General features: G+C 39.5%; 1 protein-coding gene across 1 annotated transcript in view; it reads right to left on the bottom strand.

Annotated features, from left to right (window-relative positions):
* Positions 1–12,735: 12,735 nt before the first annotated feature.
* Positions 12,736–24,385, bottom strand: part of CRTAM (cytotoxic and regulatory T cell molecule) — a 32,827-nt gene continuing 21,177 nt past the window's right edge. The window contains exons 6-10 of the mRNA XM_079104515.1: positions 22,316–22,396; positions 18,971–19,054; positions 16,917–17,063; positions 15,057–15,143; positions 12,736–13,229 (exon numbers count right to left, since the gene is read on the bottom strand). Coding sequence (XP_078960641.1) covers positions 13,099–13,229; positions 15,057–15,143; positions 16,917–17,063; positions 18,971–19,054; positions 22,316–22,396 — 530 coding nt within the window. The 3' untranslated portion in view covers positions 12,736–13,098. The remainder of the gene's footprint in view (positions 13,230–15,056; positions 15,144–16,916; positions 17,064–18,970; positions 19,055–22,315; positions 22,397–24,385) is intronic.

Here is a 24,385-nt window from a genome sequence, read left to right as displayed (position 1 = left end):
AGATCCCACTTCCAGGATATAAAGCTGTTAACTTGTTTTCTTATTGTTATTTCTATGGTTTCATTTTATACATTTAAATCTTGCATGCTTTGGATTTTATTTCTGTCTTACAATACGAACAATAGATCCAAGTTTACTTTTTTATAATGGCTACTAAAGACGTTTCTGGGACTTCTGTGTCAAAGGACCCAGAAGCCAATCTGTGTATACTCTTTGGGAACTTCCACTGGCCAGTCAAGAAACAGTTGCTCTGTTCCTCACAGATTTAAGAAATCACCTTTAACATAAACATTTTTAAAAAATTTTGTGGGATCATTATTGAAACATATTCCTATAGCTGTTAGTGAGATCATGATGAAATGATATGATCAAGTTCATTAAAAGGTTTTAGTCCCATTGAGTACTCCTATAAAATCCTTAATAGCACTGTCTACTTACCCTAGTGGTTTTGAAGTTAAAATTCAGTCAATTCAATAATCAGGGTTTTCTCAGGAAATAAAGTTAGTAGCCTGGAGACTGCTGTTTTAGATTAGTTCAGGAGAAAACAGTCAATCTTAGGTGGAGAAAGAAAGTGTATTCATCACACACTTACTCATAATTAATACTGGCCTGCATTATATTATCTCACTTAACCCTCATACTAATCCTGTGTGTCAAGGGTTGTCATCTCCATTCTACAGATGAGAAAACTGGGGCTACAAGAGAGGTTATTCCATGAACAAATCCAAATGGTCACAATTTGGGAGTAAGAAATTATGGGGAAACAAAAGAGAGAGCACCCCCTCATTATAAATAGCATGTTTAAAAACTCATTTTATGTTGGTCTGGATAACTGAGTCTTACTAATCTTCCTCAAGTCACAAGTCACAGAGTTCCAATTATCTTCTTAAGGAATTTTTGTTTTCCTAAGAAGCAACTTTTTGTTCCACAGGGATTTTTTTTCCAAAGAGGTTTTCCTGGCTTAATTAAAGATTGTGACCTATTGTTTCTTGGAGTGGGAAAACAACCTGGCAGAATTATTTTCTTTTTAAATATCAATACATAAGTCCTACCAAAGTTAGGTCTCCCTACAATCAGTCAAGATAGATTTTTAAAAAAAATAAAATAAACTGCGAAACATGTTTTGTGTTTACTTGCTGCCTTAGTTTTGGTTCTGTCTGAAAATGAGACAGAGAGCAGAAAAGGTAAGAAAAATCAGCATATTTTTGCTGGTCTACAGTAATGATCAGAGATGAAGAATTTGCTCAGGAATGCATTATAGGAAGGATGGGGACTTCTCCCTTAGGAGATGCAACACTGTACAAATAGAACCACATTTCATCTGGATCAAAACCCGTTATAAGTATAGCAAATTACCATGACTTCAACCTGGGAAGTAACAGGAGATTATGCCATCAGCATAGATTAGCAGGTTCATTCATGACCAGCAGTTCAAACCACTTCCTCATCCACAGGAGGCCACACAGCTTGGTGGGTGCCCCGGTTGTCAGCAGTTATCATCTCTCTCTGTTGTTTTGAGTTGACGCTTGAAGTCAGAAAGTTCTTTTTCTTTTTCCTTTTTTTGTTATGTGAGAAAAAGTAATACAAGCATCCTTTGACCTAGTCCCTAAAAGGCAGCACGGAGAGGCTCATTAACTAGAGGTTCATCAGTTGTTCTTGGTTCCACCTGGCGATGAGCAAGAGCGCGCTTGCAACGCTCTCCCGCTCGCTTGCAACCCTCTCCCGCTCGCTTGCAACGCTCTCCCGCTCGCTTGCAACCCTCTCCCGCTGGCTTGCAACGCTCTCCCGGATGCACTCTGCTTGGAAGAACAGAGGCACGCTCCTGCTTAGGAGCCAGGGCACCACCGTCCTGTTCCCACCGGTTTGCTCCCTCGTCGTGTGGTCTGCGGTGGGTGACTCAACTTCCTTGGGACTCTACTCTTTCAGTCATGAAACAGAAAATTTGCTCCAGATTCCAATGGTGTTCTGAGAGGATGTTTCTGGAACAATGATTTTCCGCAAAACAACTGATTTGTAGTTTAAAGGGGCTCCATTTGGGAATTGAAAGTAATGGAAATCCCCGCTCACCTGGCTTATATAATAATTAGCTCACTTCCCAAGAAGTTCTGAATTATTCTCCAGCTTAACAAAATCATCAAGGACTGAGGTTCACAGAGTCTCTTTCTTATGGTGTCCTTATGGCAGCAGTTCAGACCCCTGTTGTGATAAAATGCTAGGTCTGGGCATGGTTGGCGGTTATGACAACATTTTAGGGGGAGGAGGATGTTTTGGTTCTGAGTGTCTCTTTTTATCATTAAGGAAAAAATTTTTTCTAGAAGCCCCCTAAGATCTTCCACTCCTGTCTCAATGGCAGCATTGCTCGATGTGCCCAGGCCTCAGCTGACCATCGGCAAGGGGAACAGGACCACTGTGACGTCTCAGAAGATTTCTGTTTTTGGTTGGGGACAGGATTGCTTCCCCTGGAGCACATGACTACACAATGTGGGAGGATACTGGAAGAAAACCATTGGTTCATTAGAAAGGAGGAAGGTACTCAATAGGTGCACTTCACAAATTGCTGCACAGTTGGTCCTCCACATCCCTGAGTCTCACACACATCTATGGATTTGACCAGTCTCCGATGGAAAATACTTTGGGAAAAAAAAATCTTTCTCAATGAACATGTATAGACATTTTTCTTCTCATCATTACATCAACAATACAGTTTAACAGTTATTCATGTAGCCTTAACATTGTATTATGTATTACAAGTAAGTTGGAAATGATTTATAGTAATGCAGGATTGCTTAGGTTCCACGCAAATATGCCATCATTTTACACAATTCTCATGATTTGAGAATTCGGTATCATGGAGGAGGGATGGGGGGTCCTAAAACCAGCTCCCCACAGTAACTGAGGGATGACTCTATATAGCCAAGTAGTCTGAGCAGTGTGGTGTTAAACAAAGCAAAACAGATTCCTTAATGAGATGATTGTTAATGTGCAATACCTTTATAAGGAGATATAATGTTCATTTTTCAAACTTATTTGAGCCCAGAAAGCTTTTCTTTCCCCAATAGAGTACCTAGTAATATTTGTAGGCTATTAGCGTTCCTCAAAATGCATTTTGGGAAATACTTGACACAAATTCTTAGTCCGTTCTAATTATAATGTCTATGATTACCTATAAAATTAGATTCTAGTTTTGTTGGGGTGCAAGAAATCTGTAAATGTAGTAGTTTTCCTGGTCAGGATCTCTGCAGGTCACAGATGATACTGTAAGGCCCCCCAAAAAAGGAAACCCCAACTCTGTCCCATGGATGGACGGCAACCCCAATCAACCGCAGGAGGCGTCACTTGATGCAAACCGCAAGAGGTGTTTATTCCAGCGCGCTGGGACCCAACTCCAGGAGTCGAGTCCCTAGCAGAAAATCTTGTAGGTTTATAAAGGCAGAAACCACACATCGGGAGGGGTCACACATGAAAGGGGGAAAAGGGGGACAAAGCTGCCAGGAAGTTTCAAAGGGGGTCTGGGTTTGCTGACAACATGTTTCACAATGTTTTACAACAGGCTGTAGATTCTGGTCAATAGTTTCTGGTAATCCTACTGTTTGAGCACTATCTAGCTATCTGGCTCAATTTACTCTTTTACTCTCTGTTTGGGAACAGAGAACAGCTTTAAGGGCTTTGTTCCCATTACTGGGAGGGAAACCTTAGGGAGTTGAGATAAAACAGACAGCTTAAAAAAATGTCCATTCTTTCATTTCCCCATTTTCTTTTCTGGTAAGTTCTAATCATGGAACTTCTGTCTCTATATACTCTTCTCCAAAGCTATTTCCATGGCAGAGGGACTGTATTATTGCCTGAGCATTAGTACCTATACAGCACTTACTCTTTCCCTGATGAAGGTGACTAGGCGATTTCAGGCAGGCAAGAGCCGAGGGGGCGGGCCACCAATTAGCAGCCCCTTGTTTGCAGTCCTTGGTAAACAGTCCTTGATAAAGGCAGGTAAATTTGGTAATCAATGGGCTCCGGAGATCCTTGACATTCCATTCTTCCAGGGGCAGTCTCCAACTTCCAGAGGCAGATGATTTCATGGCCATTTCCTCAATTTGACCTGATCCCCTATTTCTACACTAACTACCTGTTCCCAATTCAGGCTTCATTCCCCCCTCTAATCTCAGGAACTCCATGCTGCTGGGGAAGGAGGTCGATGACCGCTCTAGCTTCTTCGAGCTGGAAGTGGGTGGCGTGGGGCAAGCAGCTTGGAGTTCCTTTTCTAAAAATCGGGTCAATCAAGGGGTCCCAGGAAGAAGCCTGGTTGGGGAAGAGCAGGTTGTAAAGTCATCTGGGGGCGGCTGCTTCTATGATAGAAGAACAAAAAGACATGAGTACTGAAATGAGATTAGCACAAAGTAAATGTTGCAGCATCTGAAACATGCCACTGAGTATCATGAAAATGGCAGAAGTTAATCTCTCACCAGGAGGTGGAAGAACTGAGAAATTGTTCCCATAACTAGGCCTAGCAAAGGCTGGAGAGAACAAGGCCTTTATTTGGGGACTTTAACATTGTCATAGATGTCCCCAGAAAATATAGTTAAGCTACTTAATGTCATCTGATTTTGTAAAATATCCCTTTATTGGTATAACTTGTGTTTACTAGAGATCTCTATACTTCTGTTACTTAGGAATAGATAATCATACTGGCAAACATAGATTAAGTCTACCTGTGTAGCTTAGGAAGGTCTTAAACTGACTAAAAACTTCTGACTCTGGCAGTTTCTCTTGATAGTTATCAGGCACATTTGCTGAAGAATCTTTCTTTCATTTGTAGCTTCCAGCCTTTATTCTAGTGGGCTAATACAAGTGTACATCTTAAGTTACATTTAATTATTATTTCCTTTAAATGCCCAAGAATGGCTATATTTTGGTTTTAACTGTTTTGCTGGGTATCTAAGATCAAGCTGGTCAAATTGACCTGGTTCCTGTCTTGTTAAAGAGTCAGCTGAGTTCCCACAGGGGTCACTCGTACAGAACTTAAGAGCGGCTCCTTAGCTCCACCAGTGACTTTGGTTAGGCAGGGTCTCTTGATGGGGTGACTTCCTTTAGAAACATCAAGGGATGTTTCCCCTTTTCCATGACCCTCCTCTGCAGCAGATGCACTGGATGATTTTTCATCCTTTAGTCTCAACAATCTCCTTGATCAGGAGGTTGTGTGACCCAGAGTTGCAACGCTCCTTAGAGAAGTTCTCTTATTCCCTGGGTTCAGGCTAACGTTGAGGGCAAGACCCAAATATGGACTTTTCTTGACCTCTGTATTTAACTCCAATTTCTAAGTTTGATCTTAATTATCCAGCAAGCCAGTCTCACCAGTCATAAATTAAGAGTAATGGGCTTTAACTTTAATGTCCATAACTTTACAGTTATTTACCCTTTTATCTAACTGGAGTCTGCATTAGTACTGGAAGTTACCACTATCTATTCTATAGGTGATGGCTTATTATCACAAGTTACCTAGGTTGTTTGTTCTTGGAGCAGCTACTTCTGCAAAACATTAACAGGTAACAGTTTTACAAAATGAAATTAGCAAGAGTAAAAATATATTCAGCTTGTATAATAGCTATCTTGAATTTTGATTGAGAACTACATTCTATCCCCTATTTGAGATCACAGTACTTTTACAACAAGAACCAATCTTTTGACTATAACTTTAAATAAGCTGAAGTCTGGCTTATTTTGGAGTCACTCTAACATGCAGTAAGGTGGGAGGCAGAGCCTTATCTCAGGTAAGGCAGGGCTCTTTACAGATCTTAAGTGTTCTAATTCTGATGTTGATCTTTGCTTCTTTTCCTTAAATACCATTAAGTAGTTTACATATACTGTTTCCTGAGTCTATATAAACTTTATAATTAACACAATTTAACATAGTATCTAAAACATGAATCAAAGAAAGGCTGAGAGAGCTTTTGTTATTTCCACAATCTGAGAGTGCTGGGACTCAAACCCAGGCCTCCCGCTTGAGAGTCAGGAACTCTACGACATGAGCTAAATGGCCTGCACTGAGAGAGCTTTTAACTTTCCTTTTGTGATTAAATGGCAAAATGTTTTCATGTTTCTTTCATATTTCACAATATCAACCTTTAAACAAATCAGACTCTAATGTTTAGAAATACATTTACATTTGAAATTCTTTATCTCAGTGTAAAAAGTAACAAATTTTACACATACCCTATTGATAGCAGGTCCTATAATAGAACATTAAATGATAGAAATAAATCCCCAATAAAATTTACCCTTTATAAGTTTAAGATTACCATTACAGACAAGTTTAATCTGGAGGATAGCAGAGCTTAATAAATTCCTTGCTTTAAAAACTTGTGGTCCTGAAAAATATGAACACATTTAATATACAACTAGTGACCATTTCACAAATACCTTGACACTTTTATCTTACCAAATTGAGTTTTTAAAGAGAAATGTATACTCTGTAACAAAGTACAGTACTCTATAATAGTTGTTTAACCATAATTGTATCCACCCCAATTTTTAAGACTAATTGTTCTAAAGAATAAACTTAATAGACACAAAATTAAGAGTAAATTAGTGTTTCAAATCCTTGTCATTTTACCATGTCATTCTACCATATAGATTAAACTTTGGTTTATATCAGAACGTTAGTATTTCACCTTAGGAAAAACCTTCAATAGTTTTAGCTGTCTCACATACATATAACCAACTTAGTTACACACAAACTTGTTGAAACTTGCCCTTTACTTACACAGACTTTCTTAGCACTTACTTAGACCCTCATGTATTTCATCACACAAGCACTTTCTTACCCAGAAACATTTCCTTTTTCCTTTTACTAAATATATTTCCATACCCAGAACCTTTTATTTTCTCTTTCCTATTCGTTGTCCCCTTTTTGTTCACATTCTGAAACAACTCTTATGAAATTTCTGAATTTAGATAAATTACTCTATTTTAATAAGATTAAATATTCTGTTGTTTATAGTACTCTAATTGAAACACAGTTGAAACTTTTGGGACCCTTTGTATATAGAATTGCACTTGTTAGGACATAACTCTTAGTAACCTTGTTTTTAGTTTAGTGATGACACAAAGCAAGTTTAAACCCTTTTATTTACCAACCTATGAAAACACCAATAATGTTTAAGTATGATACCCCATGGAATTTAAGGAGTTAAAAGTACTCGATGTTATTTAACAATTAGCATTTTAACTTTGTAAATTAATCAGATGTCTCTACAAACACATTAGAGTAATCCCATACATGTTAACTCTAATTCACTTATTCTGTAAAAAACCAAGATATCAGACAAGTGTCCTGAACAGTATTTGCTGTCTCTTCCCTGTTGAAGAAAAGTCCTAGAAACAATTGATATTAGACATTTTATTAACATCAATATTTTATTAGCTTGACCACCTAGAGACTTGCAAGTTATTTTCAAAGACATTTTACTCTTATTAGTTTACCCAATTTGAACCTTTTTTAAATCACGTGAATTAAAAGTATCTGGATCCATTTTTAAATTTTAATTTTAGGAGCGCTCAGTTTTGATACAGACAAAACATGACATCAGACAGCACAACATACAAATAACACAAAATCAAGCCCTTGTAACTTTATAGGTGAATCTCCATTGCAGTGTAACAGATGTTCAAAAACTCTAGTTGAATAAGAAATAGAACTGATCAAAAAATCATGAGCTCAAAAAAACATATAATTAAAAATATAGCATTTACTTTGCTGGAGTTTTAAAGACTCTTTTTACCTTTTCTTTCCCTGGGTTTGAGACCGGTCTCCTACTGAGCCTTTAGGCTTCTTTTATTTATATTTCAATGTAAGCCTTGACTGAGATCTGGAAGGATCTAACAGGTTTTAACAGAAACTCTGTGTCTAAGGCATTTTAGCCATCTCATCCAGACAGGTTGGATGTTAAAATTATGAGACCTTATTTTTCATTACTTTTGAGACTGAAGCTACTTTGCTAAGTTACCCTTCAGGGCTGTTCGGAGCGGGAGTCCAGAGAAGGAACCTTTGGGGTCCACCCGAGAGTAGCCCGGGCCGAGAACCCCCCAGTTGTTCCAACCCTTCCTCCACCTCCGCCACAAACACACAACAGAACCAGAACCAGATACAGACGGGCGCCAATCTCTGATCCACCAATTGAACCCCATCAGCGCCCTTACCGACGGAGACTACCAGGCGTCCCTGGCTCTCCTTCCACCCTTAGGGCGTCCCCCAGGGCTGCAACCTGTGGCCCCCCAGGCACGTCTGCCGGCCACTGTTCAGCCACTCTCACGAGTCACTGAACGGCTGCCACCGAAACCGAAAGCGCGCTCACAGAACCAGACCAACTAACAAAACACAAGACAAAGACAGACAACTTCGGGGTACCCCTTCTTACCTCCAAGGTCGACTCCGCGGATGAGGGGGGGCCATCTTATCCCGGACGAGCCCCCAAATGTAAGGCCCCCCAAAAAAGGAAACCCCAACTCTGTCCCATGGATGGACGGCAACCCCAATCAACCGCAGGAGGCGTCACTTGATGCAAACCGCAAGAGGTGTTTATTCCAGCGCGCTGGGACCCAACTCCAGGAGTCGAGTCCCTAGCAGAAAATCTTGTAGGTTTATAAAGGCAGAAACCACACATCGGGAGGGGTCACACATGAAAGGGGGAAAAGGGGGACAAAGCTGCCAGGAAGTTTCAAAGGGGGTCTGGGTTTGCTGACAACATGTTTCACAATGTTTTACAACAGGCTGTAGATTCTGGTCAATAGTTTCTGGTAATCCTACTGTTTGAGCACTATCTAGCTATCTGGCTCAATTTACTCTTTTACTCTCTGTTTGGGAACAGAGAACAGCTTTAAGGGCTTTGTTCCCATTACTGGGAGGGAAACCTTAGGGAGTTGAGATAAAACAGACAGCTTAAAAAAATGTCCATTCTTTCAATACCCTTAAATCTGGCAGTTTGAGGTAATTTAATAACCATAAGATTCAAAATTTGGGTGTACTATAAAAGTGAGCTTAGAATCCTCTTTTGCCTGATGAGGTGAAGGAAGCAGGTAGGTTCTGGAATCAGAGATGGAGAGGACTGTCTAACCTGAGTGGTGACCTCCAGTTGGGGCACAGTCAGTATCAGCAACCCTGAGCCTCAGGTGTGCCCTGCTCACCTGCTGGTACTCCACATTCCCCAACTGACATCAGAGAGAGGGCAAGTGAGCCCAGTGATGAGACCCAAAGTGTCAGTCTCCCAGGACAAATGGAAGATATTAGCACAGCTCTCTAACATCTCACTCCATCTAAAATGTTCTCCTGGAGTCTCATTTCAACATAGTAGATGGGTCACAACATGGAAGCCAGACACACCTGGATCAGCATCTGTTTCCACCCTTACTTATATAATTTTGGAATTCTTCTAAGTCATTTTGTAGAGTTTAAAGCATCTCTTATGTGTCAAATGTGTGCTTTAAGACCTACCATGCAGGATTGTTATGAGGATTAAATTAGAATGCCCACTAAAAATCACGTGACTCATAGGAGGTCTTCCAACAATTGTCATTTTTCTTTTCCTGTCTTCCCTCTGCTCTTTGCCAAACATGAATGGAGACACTAACATGGGTTTTTATTCACAGAATGTGTTTCACTTGTTTTTTGGGATATCGTTCCACATTAGGTAGGACTGTATGACACTGATGTTGTTCTTTCTGTCTCCGGACACTATGAACCCCTTACAATGATCACTGGTAAATGATGGTCACCTTAAAAATAACATTGATGAATCTATGCTTTGAAAAGTTTTGGTTAGTGCTACGCATGCCAGGGTTCCCCAGCTTGTTGGAATTATTCAAGAATTTTTTAGAAAATGCAGATTCTAAAACTTCACCTCAGGTCTCCTGAGACCAATCACTGGGAACGAACCTGGGGACCCCTCTTGTAGGAAATCCTCTTGGGCAATTCTGACAACTGACTGACTCTGATTACCTCTGCCTTGCATGTTACTGAAATGTTGGCACATTAGTCTGGTCTCTTGAGTTGGAACTGGAGAAATGGAAGCAGTCACATTTAACATCCTTTGGGAGGATTCTTTGCAAACATAGACTCAGAGTCTGCCAATACAATAGCAAGGTTTAATCAGCCATGACAAGCACCATCTCTGAAGTGGAAGTGTTCTTCCCTCTGGGTTGTTCATAGAATACTGATAGTATTGTGAATGATTTCTGACTCAGAGCCACTACAAAACTATATAAATGGCATGCCTGACCTTGATGTCTTTACACATTAAAACTCCGTTGAAAAGCAAGACATCTGCCTCATTCCCCATCTCCCAACTCCTTTACTTCTTTTACCAAACAATTCAGCCCTAAAGTCTTTAGATAGGGTGGAGCAAAGCAGGAATCCATGGTGGTGGTGGCAGTAGAAAAACTATAGAGGCAGTGCCCCTGGGTGAGCTGCCCAGCATGCTATACCTGAGCCTGAGTGGGTGAGAAGGGTTGACATGCAGCAGTGTGTGTGCATGCATGTGTGTTTGTATGTGCAGATGCACCAAGGTTTCCATACAGCAGAGCCACCTGATGTGGGTGTCAGGGCCCAAGCATGGTGAGCAGAGCATCCACATGGTGGGGGTGGAGAGAGGAACACAAAATGGAAAGTCAGAGGCTGGGAAGTAAGAGGAAGACTTCTTGAGGAGAACAGGATGATAGCAGAGGTGAGAGATGACCTTCATTTGGGGTGTTGATCAAATAAGAAATTATTATGGATAATAAAAGCCAGATTCTCAGAGAAGGGTGTTAGAAATACATAAAGGGAGAAAACTAGAATAAATTTGTGGTTTTCAATAGATAGGCATAAATATAAACAAGTATATACACATGTATATATGTACATACATACAACTACACACACCCCTATGTAATTTATCATCTATTCTGCTGCTCTTGAGAAGTCTTGAGAACAATGACAGTCCAAAAGCAATGAGTACACCTAGCCCTGATCTTGGCTTCTCAATACCATTTGCCACTGAATGGAACCAGAAATTCTAGGAGAAATGGCTGATTCCAGAGCCAGGCAGGAAATGTTTTAAGATTAACCTGAAAAATCTGATATCAGAAAACAAGAAAGTGCTTAAAGATTGAGGAGGATATTTTGGACAGACATAGAAGGCAGCTTCTACAGCTCCATATGAAATTAGCAATGGACTAACTTGATAGTAGCAGATTATAACGGGTGGAATATCAGAGGAAACTGTGAATTCATACACACATAGGCAAATAGATGACTAACTTTAAAGTTCGATGTGGAACAAAATATTTGCATAGTTTCACAGTATCTCCCCACAAAACACTGACTTTCAAAGGAGAAGAAAGTATCTTTACAAGTGGAGGAATTTGGCAGACACTGTATGAAACAAATGATCAGAATGAGTGCCATCAATAGAATGGAATAAATAAAATGCAATAAAATAACGTGGCTTCTTGACAATCCAATGAAAGTTGTATAACTTGAATTTTATCATGCAGAAATATCAGACAACGCCAAACTAAGAGATGATCTACAAGATACTTAGCTTGTATCCTGCAAAAATATCTAGGTCACAAAAATAAAGAGAAGATGGAGGAACTGTTCCAGAATGAATTAGGTAAAGATGAAGTGTGAATCTGAGCTGGGTCCTTTGGGACAATTGGGATAATCAGAGAAACTTGAATGGCGTCTGAAGACTATTAGCAGAAACATAACAATGTTAATTTCCTGATTTTGATGGTTGCATTTGTGGTCACAGAGGAGAGCATCCTTGTTTGTAGGAAGCACACACTGAGGTATTTGACAGCCGGGTGGTGGGCATTGTGTCAACTCACTCTTAAGTAGAGTGAGTTGTGCTTTGTGCTATCTTTAGGCTTTTCTGAAATTCTGTGTTTGTTAAAAAGTTTTGAAAATCAGCACAGTGGGATCTGTCCCCTGTAACAAATTACAAACTCGTATATGGGTGTGCTTGTGTGTTATTTTAAAATTGGTTTATTCAGATCCAAACACTGAGAAATATTCTACATAATGCCAGTTCACCGTGCCTTAAATAAAATAATAGGAAACAAAATAAGAAGACACGTCACTTTTATATGTGAAAACAGGAAGTGCAACTTGGATCACAATCATTAGGAAAACAAGTATACATTCTTCTCTTTATTAAATAATTTTTAAAAATGTTTAATTTTTGGCACTGGGGATTGAACTCAGGGGTCCACTGAGCTACGTTCCCAGCCCTTCTTATTTTTTTTATTTAGAAACAGGGTCTTGTTAAGTTGCTTAGGGCCTCGCTAAGTTGCTGAGGCTGGCTTTGAACTTATGATCCTTCCATCTCAGCCTCCTCACTGCTGGCATTACAGGCATGTGCCTCTGTGCTTGGCTTAAAGAATTTTTAAAAACCATTCATTAGGTCAACAATCAGTCAATTGAACTTATTACCTTCTCTTATACATGGAAACACCAGGTTAGACCCTTTGTCTATCAGGTCAGCTCAAGTAATTTAGGAATAAAGTCTAAGAAATTCTAATCCTTGGGCCTTTCTTGAGCTCACTGCTTGTGTCTTGGGCTTTTGTGTCCATCCTGGATTCATTCATAGTGATGCACGACTCCTCCCTGTCGCTCATGTGTTGGTTATATCTTCTTAAAGTCCATCTAGAAAGTAACCTCTTAGGATCAGAGATCTTCTTTAGGTACTTCTCATCTCAAAGATGACCAGAAGAAAAGATATTTTAAAGAATTATTTTTTAAAAGTAGTTCTACTGGAGCCCAGTATCTAAAAACTCCTGTTCTCTTCAAGGTAAGATATTAGCTGGTCACATTGACCCTGATCCACAGGCTCAGGAGCTCTGAAGTAGTATCAGGAATAATAGGTTCTTGCTTGCTTGCTTTCTTTTCTTTAAACTATGAGCTTTCTGTCCATGGTTTGGTCCCCATGTTGCTGCCCTGACTCAGAAGACCCCGCCTCACACTGCACTCAAAGGATACTTTTCATGTCACGGTAATGATGCTCCTTCCCACAGGCTGCTCTGCTGATGGCACGGCTGACTGGAAATCATCTCCTATTTCAGGGAGCACTACACAATGCTCTCTGGGATATGAGTGTGCTTTCCTTCTAATTTTGAGTGTTCTGCATTTTCCTTCCTCTTTGTTTTTGCTTCTGAGTACAACCGCGTGATGTAATTCATGCAGCGCTTAGAGTGAGAAGCTGAAAAAAAAAGGATAGAAAAACATTTCTGCTGAACCACTGTGCACCCATTTATTGAAACGCTTTGAGGGATCTTCATGTTTTTAAGGTCCATATGTTAATGTTTTATGAAACTGAAGATTCCCTGAGACACATAAATGGTCTGAACGCATTGTTATGCCTTAATTTTAAGTCTTGTTACCTAAACAACATACTACAAAACCTGAAATGAAATATATCGACATTTATGCTGTAATATAACATGTGTGTTGCTGAAAAAAGCACATTGCTTTTCAGCACAATTGCATATTAAAAATAACAAGGCTTATGGAAAATATAGGGCTGGAGGAAGACCCCTCAAAGCCTATGCAACCGGATGTGGAGGCTAGAGACAACTGTAGAGATGTCTTTTAAATGTGCAAAAAAATACAGCGAAAACACTGGAGGCAGGGAGGATGAAGAAAGAGATCTGAACCCAAAAGAAAGCCCAAACTCCTATGAACTTGGTGAATCCCAGGGATATCCCTGTCCGTGCAGGTCCTCATTTTAAAATTTCCTTTAAGTTGAACTGCAAGGGGTTCTGCTTTTCAGCAGCCGAGCTGAGGGATATTTTTTTTTCCTGCTAAAGGGCATAGTTCTCTTCCCGCTGTTTGGTTTCCCTCACCTAGGAAAGCGACCCAGTTTACACATCATACTAACATCATTCTCCATGCTTTGTCACCTATTGTCAGTCAGATGTAGTTTACACACATTTTTTCCTCCCTCCCCCACCATTCTCACAGAGTCAATTCACTGTGTCTCTCTTTTTGCTAGCACATCTCTTCTGTCTTTCCATTTGCACTCTACTAGGTCAAAACAAAAGGAAAGGCAGAGGTGTTACAAAAGACTAGCTTGCTACAAAAACCTCAGTTAAACCAAGAGAATCTGGAGACAAAGCTCACTGCATTTCTTGCAACTTCTGGAAGGCAGATTAAAGTAATTTGCATGGAGGACATAAAATAGTTGAAAAGTTATACAATTCTCACTCTTTTCCCTAGAAGTAGCCTACTGAATCTTCATCGAATTCCACCCCCATTTTCCCCACTGCCCTCCTTCCCATTAAGATTCTTTTCATTTTCTCTACTTATTTTGCCTAAAGAATCACAATGAAGCTACCCCAAAGGACCTGAAACATTTCTGCTTGAATTAGTTAAAGCTGGTATTCATTTATTCAATACAACTTTACCAAGCATTGCATTTGTGCGAGGCCCTGTGCTAGGATCCAAGGATACCAATAAATTCAGTTACTCAAAAGATGAAAGAATATTGTGGTAGTAAATCAAATCACCAGAAATCACAGTATGGTCTAGGAAGTGCCTCATTAACAAAGGTGTATGTAGTACACTCTGGGGCACAGGAAGGGCACACAGCACCCCAGTGTGTGACAGGAGCCAGCATGAAATATCTTCCATAACAGGACCTTATCTTCTGATTGGTTTTTGTTTTGATACCAGGGATTGAACCCAGGGGCACTTAATCACTGAGTCATATCCCCAGTCCACCACCGCCCCCCTTTTTAATTTTTATTTTGAGACAGGGTCTTGCCAAGAGGCTTAGGGTCTCCCTAAGCTGCTGACTTTGAACTTGTGATCCTCCTGCCTTAGCCTCCCCATCTCTGGGATTACAGGTGTGCACCACTGCACCTGGCCTGATTGTTTTTTTATGATGCACTTCCTTAAATCTTCAAAGTGATTTGAGACATTGATTTTCTAGTGCTGAAGATTAAGCTTTGATATTCCCTCCTTCTCCTTAAAGGGAACTGACAAATGAATCTCATTTTTCTAATATCAGTTTACCCAGTTGACTTACTTTGTCCATTTTTCTCTTGGGAAGATGTTTCTTCATTATTTGACCTTGATCTGTAACTTTCTATGGTGTGTTCTGAAATCTCCTTTTCTGCAAGAAACAAAAATTGAGTTGTTAATATCTGGCACCTTGGACATGTTTCGTATGCAGAAATGTTTATTTGAATAAGCTGATGCCTTGGTAACAGATCAATAACTGTCTTATGTCCCTGCTGTACTCGTTCTCATTAACTCAATATGTGACTTTTAGTCTTTACTAGGATTCCTATAGACCCTGTACAAGGCACTATAAGAATTCAGTGACTGCAGAATAGAAGCAAATACTGTCCTTCAGAGAGGAACAAATGTAGGAGCCCAAAAGAAAGATGGGGGTGAATAGTAAATGGGGAATTCTGAGATGATACTATGACCTTGGCCTACTGGGCAGGCCCAGGTACAATGAAAAGTGAGGTCCTACCTCCAGGCTTACTTATAATGAGCATATTAGTGTATTAACAGTCCAGAGAATATATTAAACTAGCAAAAAGCCAGAGCTCTTCAAAGTTGTAGTATTTTGCTTCGGGGCATACGCACTTCTCTGTTGCTGGAGGTGTTTGGGCCGAACGTGGCTAGATCAGCACTGTTCAGTAGCACTGTAGAAGCCACACATGAAATTTAAATAATTCCACTAGCCACATTCAAGAAGTAAAAAGAAGCAGGTAAAATTGATTTGATAACATATTATTTGACTAGAACATCCACGATATTATTGTTAGGTATATTATATTCCTGGTTGAGTGTACAAGCCTGTGTACTGAGTCTTCAGAACTGGGTGTGTATTTTATCCTTACAGCACATCTCCTTGGGGACTAGTCACACCTCAAGTCCTCAATAGCCATCTTATGGCTCCTGTACTGGATGGCACAGGTGTAGATAATCCCTTGGAAAGAAAGGATTGAATCCTGCTCCATGTGTATGGAATAAATTGAATAGACAATTATTCTGAATAATTTCTAGGGTTTCTTTTAACTCTGATATGTGTTGAATCTATGTATTTTATAACTTATTTATTTACTTATTTTATTTTTATTTTTTTTGGTACTGGGGATGGAACCCAGGGGTACTTTGCTACCCAGCTACATCTGCAGCCCATTTTTATTTTTTATTTTGTGACAGGATCTAAGCTGCTGAAGGTCTCTCCAAATTGCCAAGACTGGCCTTGAACTTGCAATCCTCCTATCTCAGCCTCCCAAATTACTGGAATTACAGGCCAGAGTGTGCCACTCTGCCTGGCCAGAGTCTATGTGTTTTAATAGGTATCTCCCATACTAGCAAAATAATGTTTTTTGCTTTCAGTAGTTTTTTAATTAGTACAATTAAGGGAAAATTACTAATATATTATAGTTGAGGGAGGATGAATGCATTCATACAAAGTAGCAATGGGACCAAAACAGTCTATTACATTCAACCCTCATCTGCAACTAGAATATAAGCTCCTTGAGAGCAGGGACCTGTTCTGTCTTGTTGACAAATGTGTCCTTAGTGCCTAGAACAGTACCTGGCACACAGCAGGTGCTCAATGAATGTTTATTGAATGAATGAATGTATTAGCTCTCCATTTTGCATCCTTTTGTGAATAGAAGTATGTGTAGTTTAATGCCATCCCCAGAGCAACTCCAGCTTCTGTTGGTCATGTGCTCTCAGACTGAAGTCACGGAGATTCATAAGCCATAATTACTGGAAAACAAACATTTGCTTATTCGAGTCCTCATTTATCAACTAGATTGTGCAAGAACTCACAGGAGAGCTTTAATTGACAGAATTTCTTTTTTCTAGCGGATCGTTTGGGCATCTTGTACCTCCATCAGTTTCTCTGCCCACTCACCCTTCTTCCATATCACGTGTGCTTTCCGCAGCTTCATAATGAAGAGCTGCACTATGATGAAGAGGATGAAGATGAGGAAGGACACCAGCGTGAGCAGCAGAATGCCGCTTTTCTTCCTCGTCAATCCCATATACTGAGGATTTGCTTCTACAAGGGAAATGAGATGATTTTAAGCATTGTTCTTTTTGTCGCCCTTCAATTATTGAGGGATATATACGATACTTCCACAATGTCATATAGGCTAAACAAAGAGATGGGGCAGAGCTCACTCCTGAAGGTAAAGAGCACACTTTATTCACGTTCTGCAAACAAAGCAATTCAACAAAGCAATCCTGTAGGATGATTTGAAAATTTTTTTAAAAAGTAACATAGAAATATTTGTTTTTCATTTCTAGAGGAAAGCAAGTAAGAATATTGACTTATTGTCAGGGGATTCAAATTAGCTATAAGAAATGGCTTTTAGCAAAATGAAGTCAGGTAGCAAAAGGGATTGTTAAGAAGATTGGAGAACTAACTAAATCAAATGGAAATTCACTTATTTTGGCTGGGTTAAATATGGCTCTTCATGAAGGCATTTGGGGATAAACTACATGAGCCCTAAAAAGTGTTTCTAAACCTAGAATTCTGATTCTATGGGCTATAATTTTGCTCAGTGTTCTACATCTCACCCAATAAGTAATTCAGGAGTGCCAGCCATGTGGAGGATATCATGCTTGGAGCTTCTAAGACACGATTCCTATAATTGAGGAGGTAGTTTTCTCTATATGTAAATAAAGTAATTAATTAATAAAAACAAACAAAAGTAAGATATCTTTTGCAAAATTCTAGGTCTACATGTGTTATTTCCACAATCCCACAGTGCTGGGGACTCGAACCTGGGCCTCGATCATGCGAGGCAGGCACTCTACATGATGGGCTATATCGCCAGCACAACATGTGTTGATATAATAATGTGTTCTGGGATTCAGAGTCAAGAGTGGTTGCTGAGGGCTGAATTGGTCAGGAACGTTTTCAGGGAAGATACTGGCCTTGCAGGAGAAGCAAGGATAATAAGGATGCAGTTTCTCCTTCCAATCAGGGCTGTTAGGATAAACGAGGGGAGTGTGACGAACACGATATTTTCAGAGAAACGTGTGCCTCTCGCAGGGATTCTTTAGAGGTAGGACTGCAGAGGTAGGACGGGGTGCACCTTACAGGATGGGGGAGCTCAACTCTGTGTTGTAGACTTTGGGAAGCCATAAAGGTTTTCAGAACACAGGTGTGCAGAGTGCAAAGGGATGTTTTGACATCCAGTGCCAAACATGGACCAGAGAATGAGAAACTAATGTTATAATATTGCATACAAGAGATTTTAAGGTTCTAAATCCAGGGGCGGCAGTGATAATGACAACATACCTGAAAGAGAAAAGACTCAAAACTCCTTGGAAACAGGCTGTTTTTATATAAGCTGGGGAGTGGATATGCACAAATGTATGTGTTTGAATCTGTACAATGAACCCACAATTATAAAGGATAACACAGATTTGGGGCTCTACTTTGGACAAGTTGAGGAAAAAGGTGTGGGAAAAGTTGCTATTTGGTTTTTAGCGATATTGAAGAGATGAAAGAAAATTAGGTTAGAGATAGATAGAAAATGAATCGGGGACTAATGCTCAGAAGAATGTTCTGGAAATACAGGTATGGAAACCTTCCTCCTACAGGCAACAGGAACAATCACAAGAATGGGGGTGGGGTGGGTTAAACTCTTTAAGAATTAAGAACAAAACATGAAGCAGTAAAATCAGAAGTATACCCACATTTAAGAAGTCAGGAGGAAATGGAGTTAGCTAATGAATATAGAAAAACTGGGGTTAGCAAAAAATAATAGGACCAGGCAAAGATGTCAAGGAAGGCAGGAGACAATGAAGTCAAGAAGGGACAAGAGAGTGATTAGTTCATTGTGTCATAAAGGGCAGAAGGGTCAAGAAAATGAGGACTGGAGAAGGCCATTGAATTTTTCTACTAAGAGGTTACAATGTCAAGTATTTCTTCTAAATGCAGTGGGTGATACTTACCAGTGGTCACGTCAAGGTACTGAGTAGTTTGCTCTTTCTCTTCCATGTCAATCTCTGATATACTAGAATTTTCCATGATTGAGACTATGGTGAAAGAAAGTAAGAAATGTTTTATACCTGTAGCTTCGATTCATGATTCTTGCCTATAACTGCTAGGGCTTGAATGCCTGTCCCCTCCCAAACTCATATTGAAATGCAGTTGCCACCGCAGTGTAAGGAGGTGAGACCTTCAAAAGGTGTTTGAATGGTGGAGACTCCACCCTCATGAATGCACTGAGGCCATTAGTGCAAGGGAATGAGTGGGTTTGCCCTTCTTGCTCTCTCTCTCTTGCACTCTCTTGGCTACAGCAAGAAGGTGCTCATCAGATGTGGCCCTTCATTGTTGGACTTCCCAGCCTCCCAATCTGTGAGCCAATCAGTTTCTGTTCATTTTAAATAATCAGTCTATGGCATTCGGTTTTAGCAGCATAAAAAGAACTGTGAGCTGGGTTCAGTGGTGCATGCCTATAATCCCAGCAGCTCCGAAGGCTGAGGCAGGAGGACGAGGCTATTCAAAGCCAGCCTCAGCGAAAACGAGGTGCTAAGCAACTCAGTGGGATCCTGTCTCTCAATTATTTACAAGATAGGGCTGGGGGTGTGGCTCAGTGGTCAAGTGCCCCTGAGTTCAATCCCTGGCACCAAAATAAATAAATAATAAATAAATAAATAAAGACTGTAACTATATATACTCTGGCCAAAGCAGTTTGAGAGCCAAATTAAGTGGTCCTCATTTTTAAAAAAATGAGCTCATTTTTGAAAAACTAATTTAAATTTTTTAAATTTTCTTTTTAAATAACATAATAATTATACATTTTTATAGGACAGTGTATAATGACCAAATCACGGGAGCGTTTCCATCTCATCATTTCTTTGTTTGAAACCTTCACACTCCTCTCCTCTAGTTCTTCATAAAATACATAATAGTTTAATATAAACCATGGTTATCGTACTGTGCTGTGAAACACTAGAACTTCTTCCTACTATCTAACTGTATTTTGGTGCCTGCAATCAAACCTACATCTAGCCCCATTCCTAGCCTCTAGTATTTGTTATTCTATTCTCTTTTACTTTTGGATCAATTTTTTGGGGGTGTGCTGGGGATTGAACCCAGGGCCTTGTGCTTGCGAGGCCAGCACTCTACCAACTGAGCTATATGCCCAGCCCTGATCAAATTTTTAAGCTATTACACACGAGAGAGAACTAGTAGCATTTGCCTTTCTGTGTCTGACTTATTTCACTTGGAACTACTATTTCTTGCAAAAATAGTTGCAAATGGCTAGGTTCCCTTTGCCTTATTTTTATTTTTTAGGCAAAAGTTTATTTTTATTTTACTTATTTATTTTGCAGCATTGGGGATGGAACCCAGGGCATTTCTCCTCTGAGCTATTTCTCCAGCCCTTTTTATTTTTTGGCAGGGCCTTGCTAAGTTTCCAAGGTTGGCCTCAAACTTGCGATCCTCCTGCCTCAGTCTTCTAAGTTGCTAGGGCTAAAAGTGTACCACTGCACCTGGCAAGGCAGACGTTTATTGGAGACTTACCACATACCAGGGCCTGAACTGAGTGCTTGGTATCTTTTATTTCTCACTACAATAAGGTTTTGGGAAATTAGTACATCCCCTAAGGTCCTGCAGCAAATAAGTGGCAGAGCCAATATCAAAATGGTATGTGGAACCCTAGAACCCCAAATTTACACCACGATCTCATACTTTCTTCCTGACCAGGAATATTAGGAAGAAGGTCCTTAGGATGATTCAAAATAATCACAAAACACGGGGCAATGGCATCCCAAGCTTTTGAATAAGAACCTACAATCCAAAAAATGCAAAAAACAATGCTTTTTTTTGTTGTTGAAATAAAAGCCTTAGTTGTCCTTCAAGCCTTAGAAATAAGAAGTGCTATGGCGACATTGCCTGATAAGACAAATCATAAAAATAAAAGATGGCTTTTTCAGATTTTGTTGCATATTTTTGCAATTTTTCACTTTCCCTGCTTCTTTTTCTTTTCGAAGTCTTTTTAGCCCATTGCACAGCGCCACCGTGTGGACCTCTAGGGGAATGAAGCCTTCCATGCCCCTGAACGTGGGAGTTATTAGCAGTAATAAAATCACAGAAATTGGAAGCTGAAAGGAATTTAGAGACCATATTTCTTAAATCCTATGTTGTATAAGAAAACGCAGAGCAGGAAATTGAGTTGCTCAGTAGAAGTGCAAGCCAATTTAAAGACAACTAGATTCTAAACACGTTTAAAAATATTGCCTTATTTAAGCAAGTGATGTGGCTGCTCCACTTCATAATATTTTCAATTTCCATTGCCTTGGAAAAACTCTATGGTACATGTTGTATTTACCAGTGTTTAAAACTCCCAAACATTTGCTTTTAAATATTATTCAAGATACACATTCTTAAAAATGTGATCTGATACTCAGAACTATGAACATGATAATGATCTGAAAGCACTTATCTTACCAAATGAAATTATTATAGAGACACCACAAGAAATAGAAAGGGATCATGGAGGAATTTGTAACCTCCTGAATGAGGCTGTCTTGCTCAAAACACCAAAACAAATTATCCATCCATCCATCCATCCATCCATTAAATAGCATTCATTCATTCTGCATTTTCTGAGCACCTGCTATTTAGCCAGAGACTATACTGAGAAAAATACAATGCTAAATTAAATATATGATTATTGCCCCAATTTAAACATCTAGTGGATTCACTGTCTAAAAATCTGGAAATTAAAAAAAATAAATAAAAACTGTAGTTGTGATCCAGGCTATCTAAATTCTTATTATAGCTCAATGCTGTCATAAAAAAAATGACCTAAGTTTTTGACAACCAAGTAATTGATGTGTCTTCAAAGGTGATTTCGTTATTCTGTGACAACACCAGATCCTAGCTCCTACTTCTGGGCTCTGTGTTGAATGAAATCAAATCTGTGTTTTGTGTTTGCTCTGTTCTAGGTGGGGAAAACAAAGAATGAGTCTCCTCATAAATGAATTCAACCTTGTCATTTACCCCAGAGGAAATTCAAGTTCATTATCGCATGTGCAATTGTGTGTGTGTGTGCATGACATCTCAAGCAAAATAGGACTGAATTGTCAAAGCATCCTGTGGCCCTCTGGTCCTCCATTAAGTCAGCCCTCCTGACGTAGCCCTATTTCAGGACAACACAAAACTGGAGCCAGTGGGAGGGGTCTTGTGTAGTCTTATTAAAAATTAAAATAAAAATATTCCTAAAACTTAATATGACCTTCCCAAGCAGGCACAATCTTTTGTCACGTTTCATTGATTTTGACACTTACCAGTACTCGTGGGCTGCTGAGGGTCTTGAGAGGAGAGTGAGCTTTTCTCCGGAGCATCTGAGGCTGTCTCTTGATCAGTAACTACGAACGGGGAAAAACAAAATTCTGCCACTACAGAGAGCAATTTTACCCACATGGTGCTCAGAAGAACAGAATGTGTTTGCCTGCTACCTGCTTGTGGAGGTTTTCAGGAACCTCAGAGCTGTGTGTTCCACAGCTCTTGCTCTGTTTTTTGAATCTGTACCCTGCTGGTCGCCCATCTGTTAACCTGACCAGCTTGCAAATACAGCATGCTGGACTTCTGTGTGTTGATGCACTTGGCAGTAGTGGGTAAAGGGTGTTCACTGCCTCTGTCTGTATCCATCTACCTATCTCTCATTCCCTCTACCTTTTTGTCCATCCGTCTACCCAGCCACACATCTATCTTCCTATTTATCACTTAGGTGGCTCTGGAGTCCCCCTAAGCCTGGGTTGAATTCCAATGCTGCTATTTGCTGGACAAGATGCTTAATTTATGTAACACTTGGTTTTTTTTTTTTTTTTCTTTCTTCTTCTTCTTCTCTGAGTAGCGGAAATCCTGCAGCACTTACCTCTTTGGGTATTTTTATAAGAATTAAGAAGCTCATTCAACAACCTAGTACAATGTCTTGCTGTTTATGGAGCACAGTGCTTACTAAATATTATTGTATAATATTAAGAATTACTGTGAGATATTTCCAAAGGTTCAGTTTAGGATGGATTTCACCCATCAGTGAACAGGCCCATATCCAGGAAGTATGTAACAACTACCTGTCAAATTACTAATATGTGACAAGTGGGTAATATCTCCATGAAATTTGTGTGCTTCTCAGTGTTTATTTAATCGAGGAATTTTCTGTGGTTTTGAAAATGTACCTTATTAATCACATATGTCTAATTTTTTGGAAAGTATAAAAGCCTGAGTTATGCCTAAGAACTCTGGGAAAAGAAAGAATTACTGAGGAAATGTTAGAGAACTGGTATTACATGTCCCCCCTTATCCATTGGGGATGTGCTCCAAGACCACCAGTGGATGAAACTGTGGATATTACCAAACCCTGTATGTACTGTGGCTTTTCCTACACACACATACCTATGACAAAGTTTAATTTATAAATTAGTCACAGGAAGATATTAATTGCGATAAATAATAGTAAAAAAGGACAATTATAACAATATATTATAATAAAAGTTATGTGAATACAGTTTCTCTCTACATATCTTATTTACTGTACTCAGCCTTCTTGCTGAACCACTGGTAATGGAAACTATAGGAAGCAGAACCACAGACAAGAGACTGTTGTACACACTATAAGTCTAAAAGAAGAGGGCTGTTGACAATGGAAAGAAGCAAAAGCTTGAAATCTAGTCAAACAGAAATGCTGGAAAGATATGATAAGAGTGGCATCCTGTGGGAAGTACTGGGGACACGTAGAACACAATTTATCAAGAATCATGGAAGTCTTCTAACATAGTAATTACTATGTGAATTCAGATAATTATATGTTTGTGTGCATGTTATATATGTATAACTTGCATATGTGTATATTTGAACTATTGATATATATTTAAAACTAAAGTGTCTGCTGGACAGTTGTATTTAGACTGTTGTTTTAATTATAGCCACATTTACCTCCCTAGTGGGCCAGAATGTCATACACCTCTGCTCTGCACTGTGGTATCCATGAACTGCACCTTCTTTTAAAATTTTAATTAATTAAAGTTAAATAGTACTTAAAATGTTGTTCCTCAGTTGCTTTAGCTGCTTTTCAAGTTAGAATTCTGTACAACTCATGTCTGCTACTGTGAACTTGGCAGCTTTCAAATACTGGGAGGCTTCTGATGAGATCAGTGACAGTATTATGGAACATGATTTTGATATTGAAATGTGGCAATGTTTGAAAGAACTGTATAACTCTGTAATTTAGTATTTTCCAAATGACCAAGGCATAATGCTATGAAAATCATGCCCAGGTAAAAGATTCATTCAAAATGCAAAATAATTCAAAGAATTTTAATATAACAGAGTATGAAAGTTCATTTATAGGGTCC

This window comes from Sciurus vulgaris, assembly GCF_902686455.1.
Source record: "Sciurus vulgaris genome assembly, chromosome: 11".
Classification (NCBI taxonomy): domain Eukaryota; kingdom Metazoa; phylum Chordata; class Mammalia; order Rodentia; family Sciuridae; genus Sciurus; species Sciurus vulgaris.
Note: the sequence above shows the minus strand (reverse complement) of the source record. Positions and strands in the feature narration are given on the sequence as shown.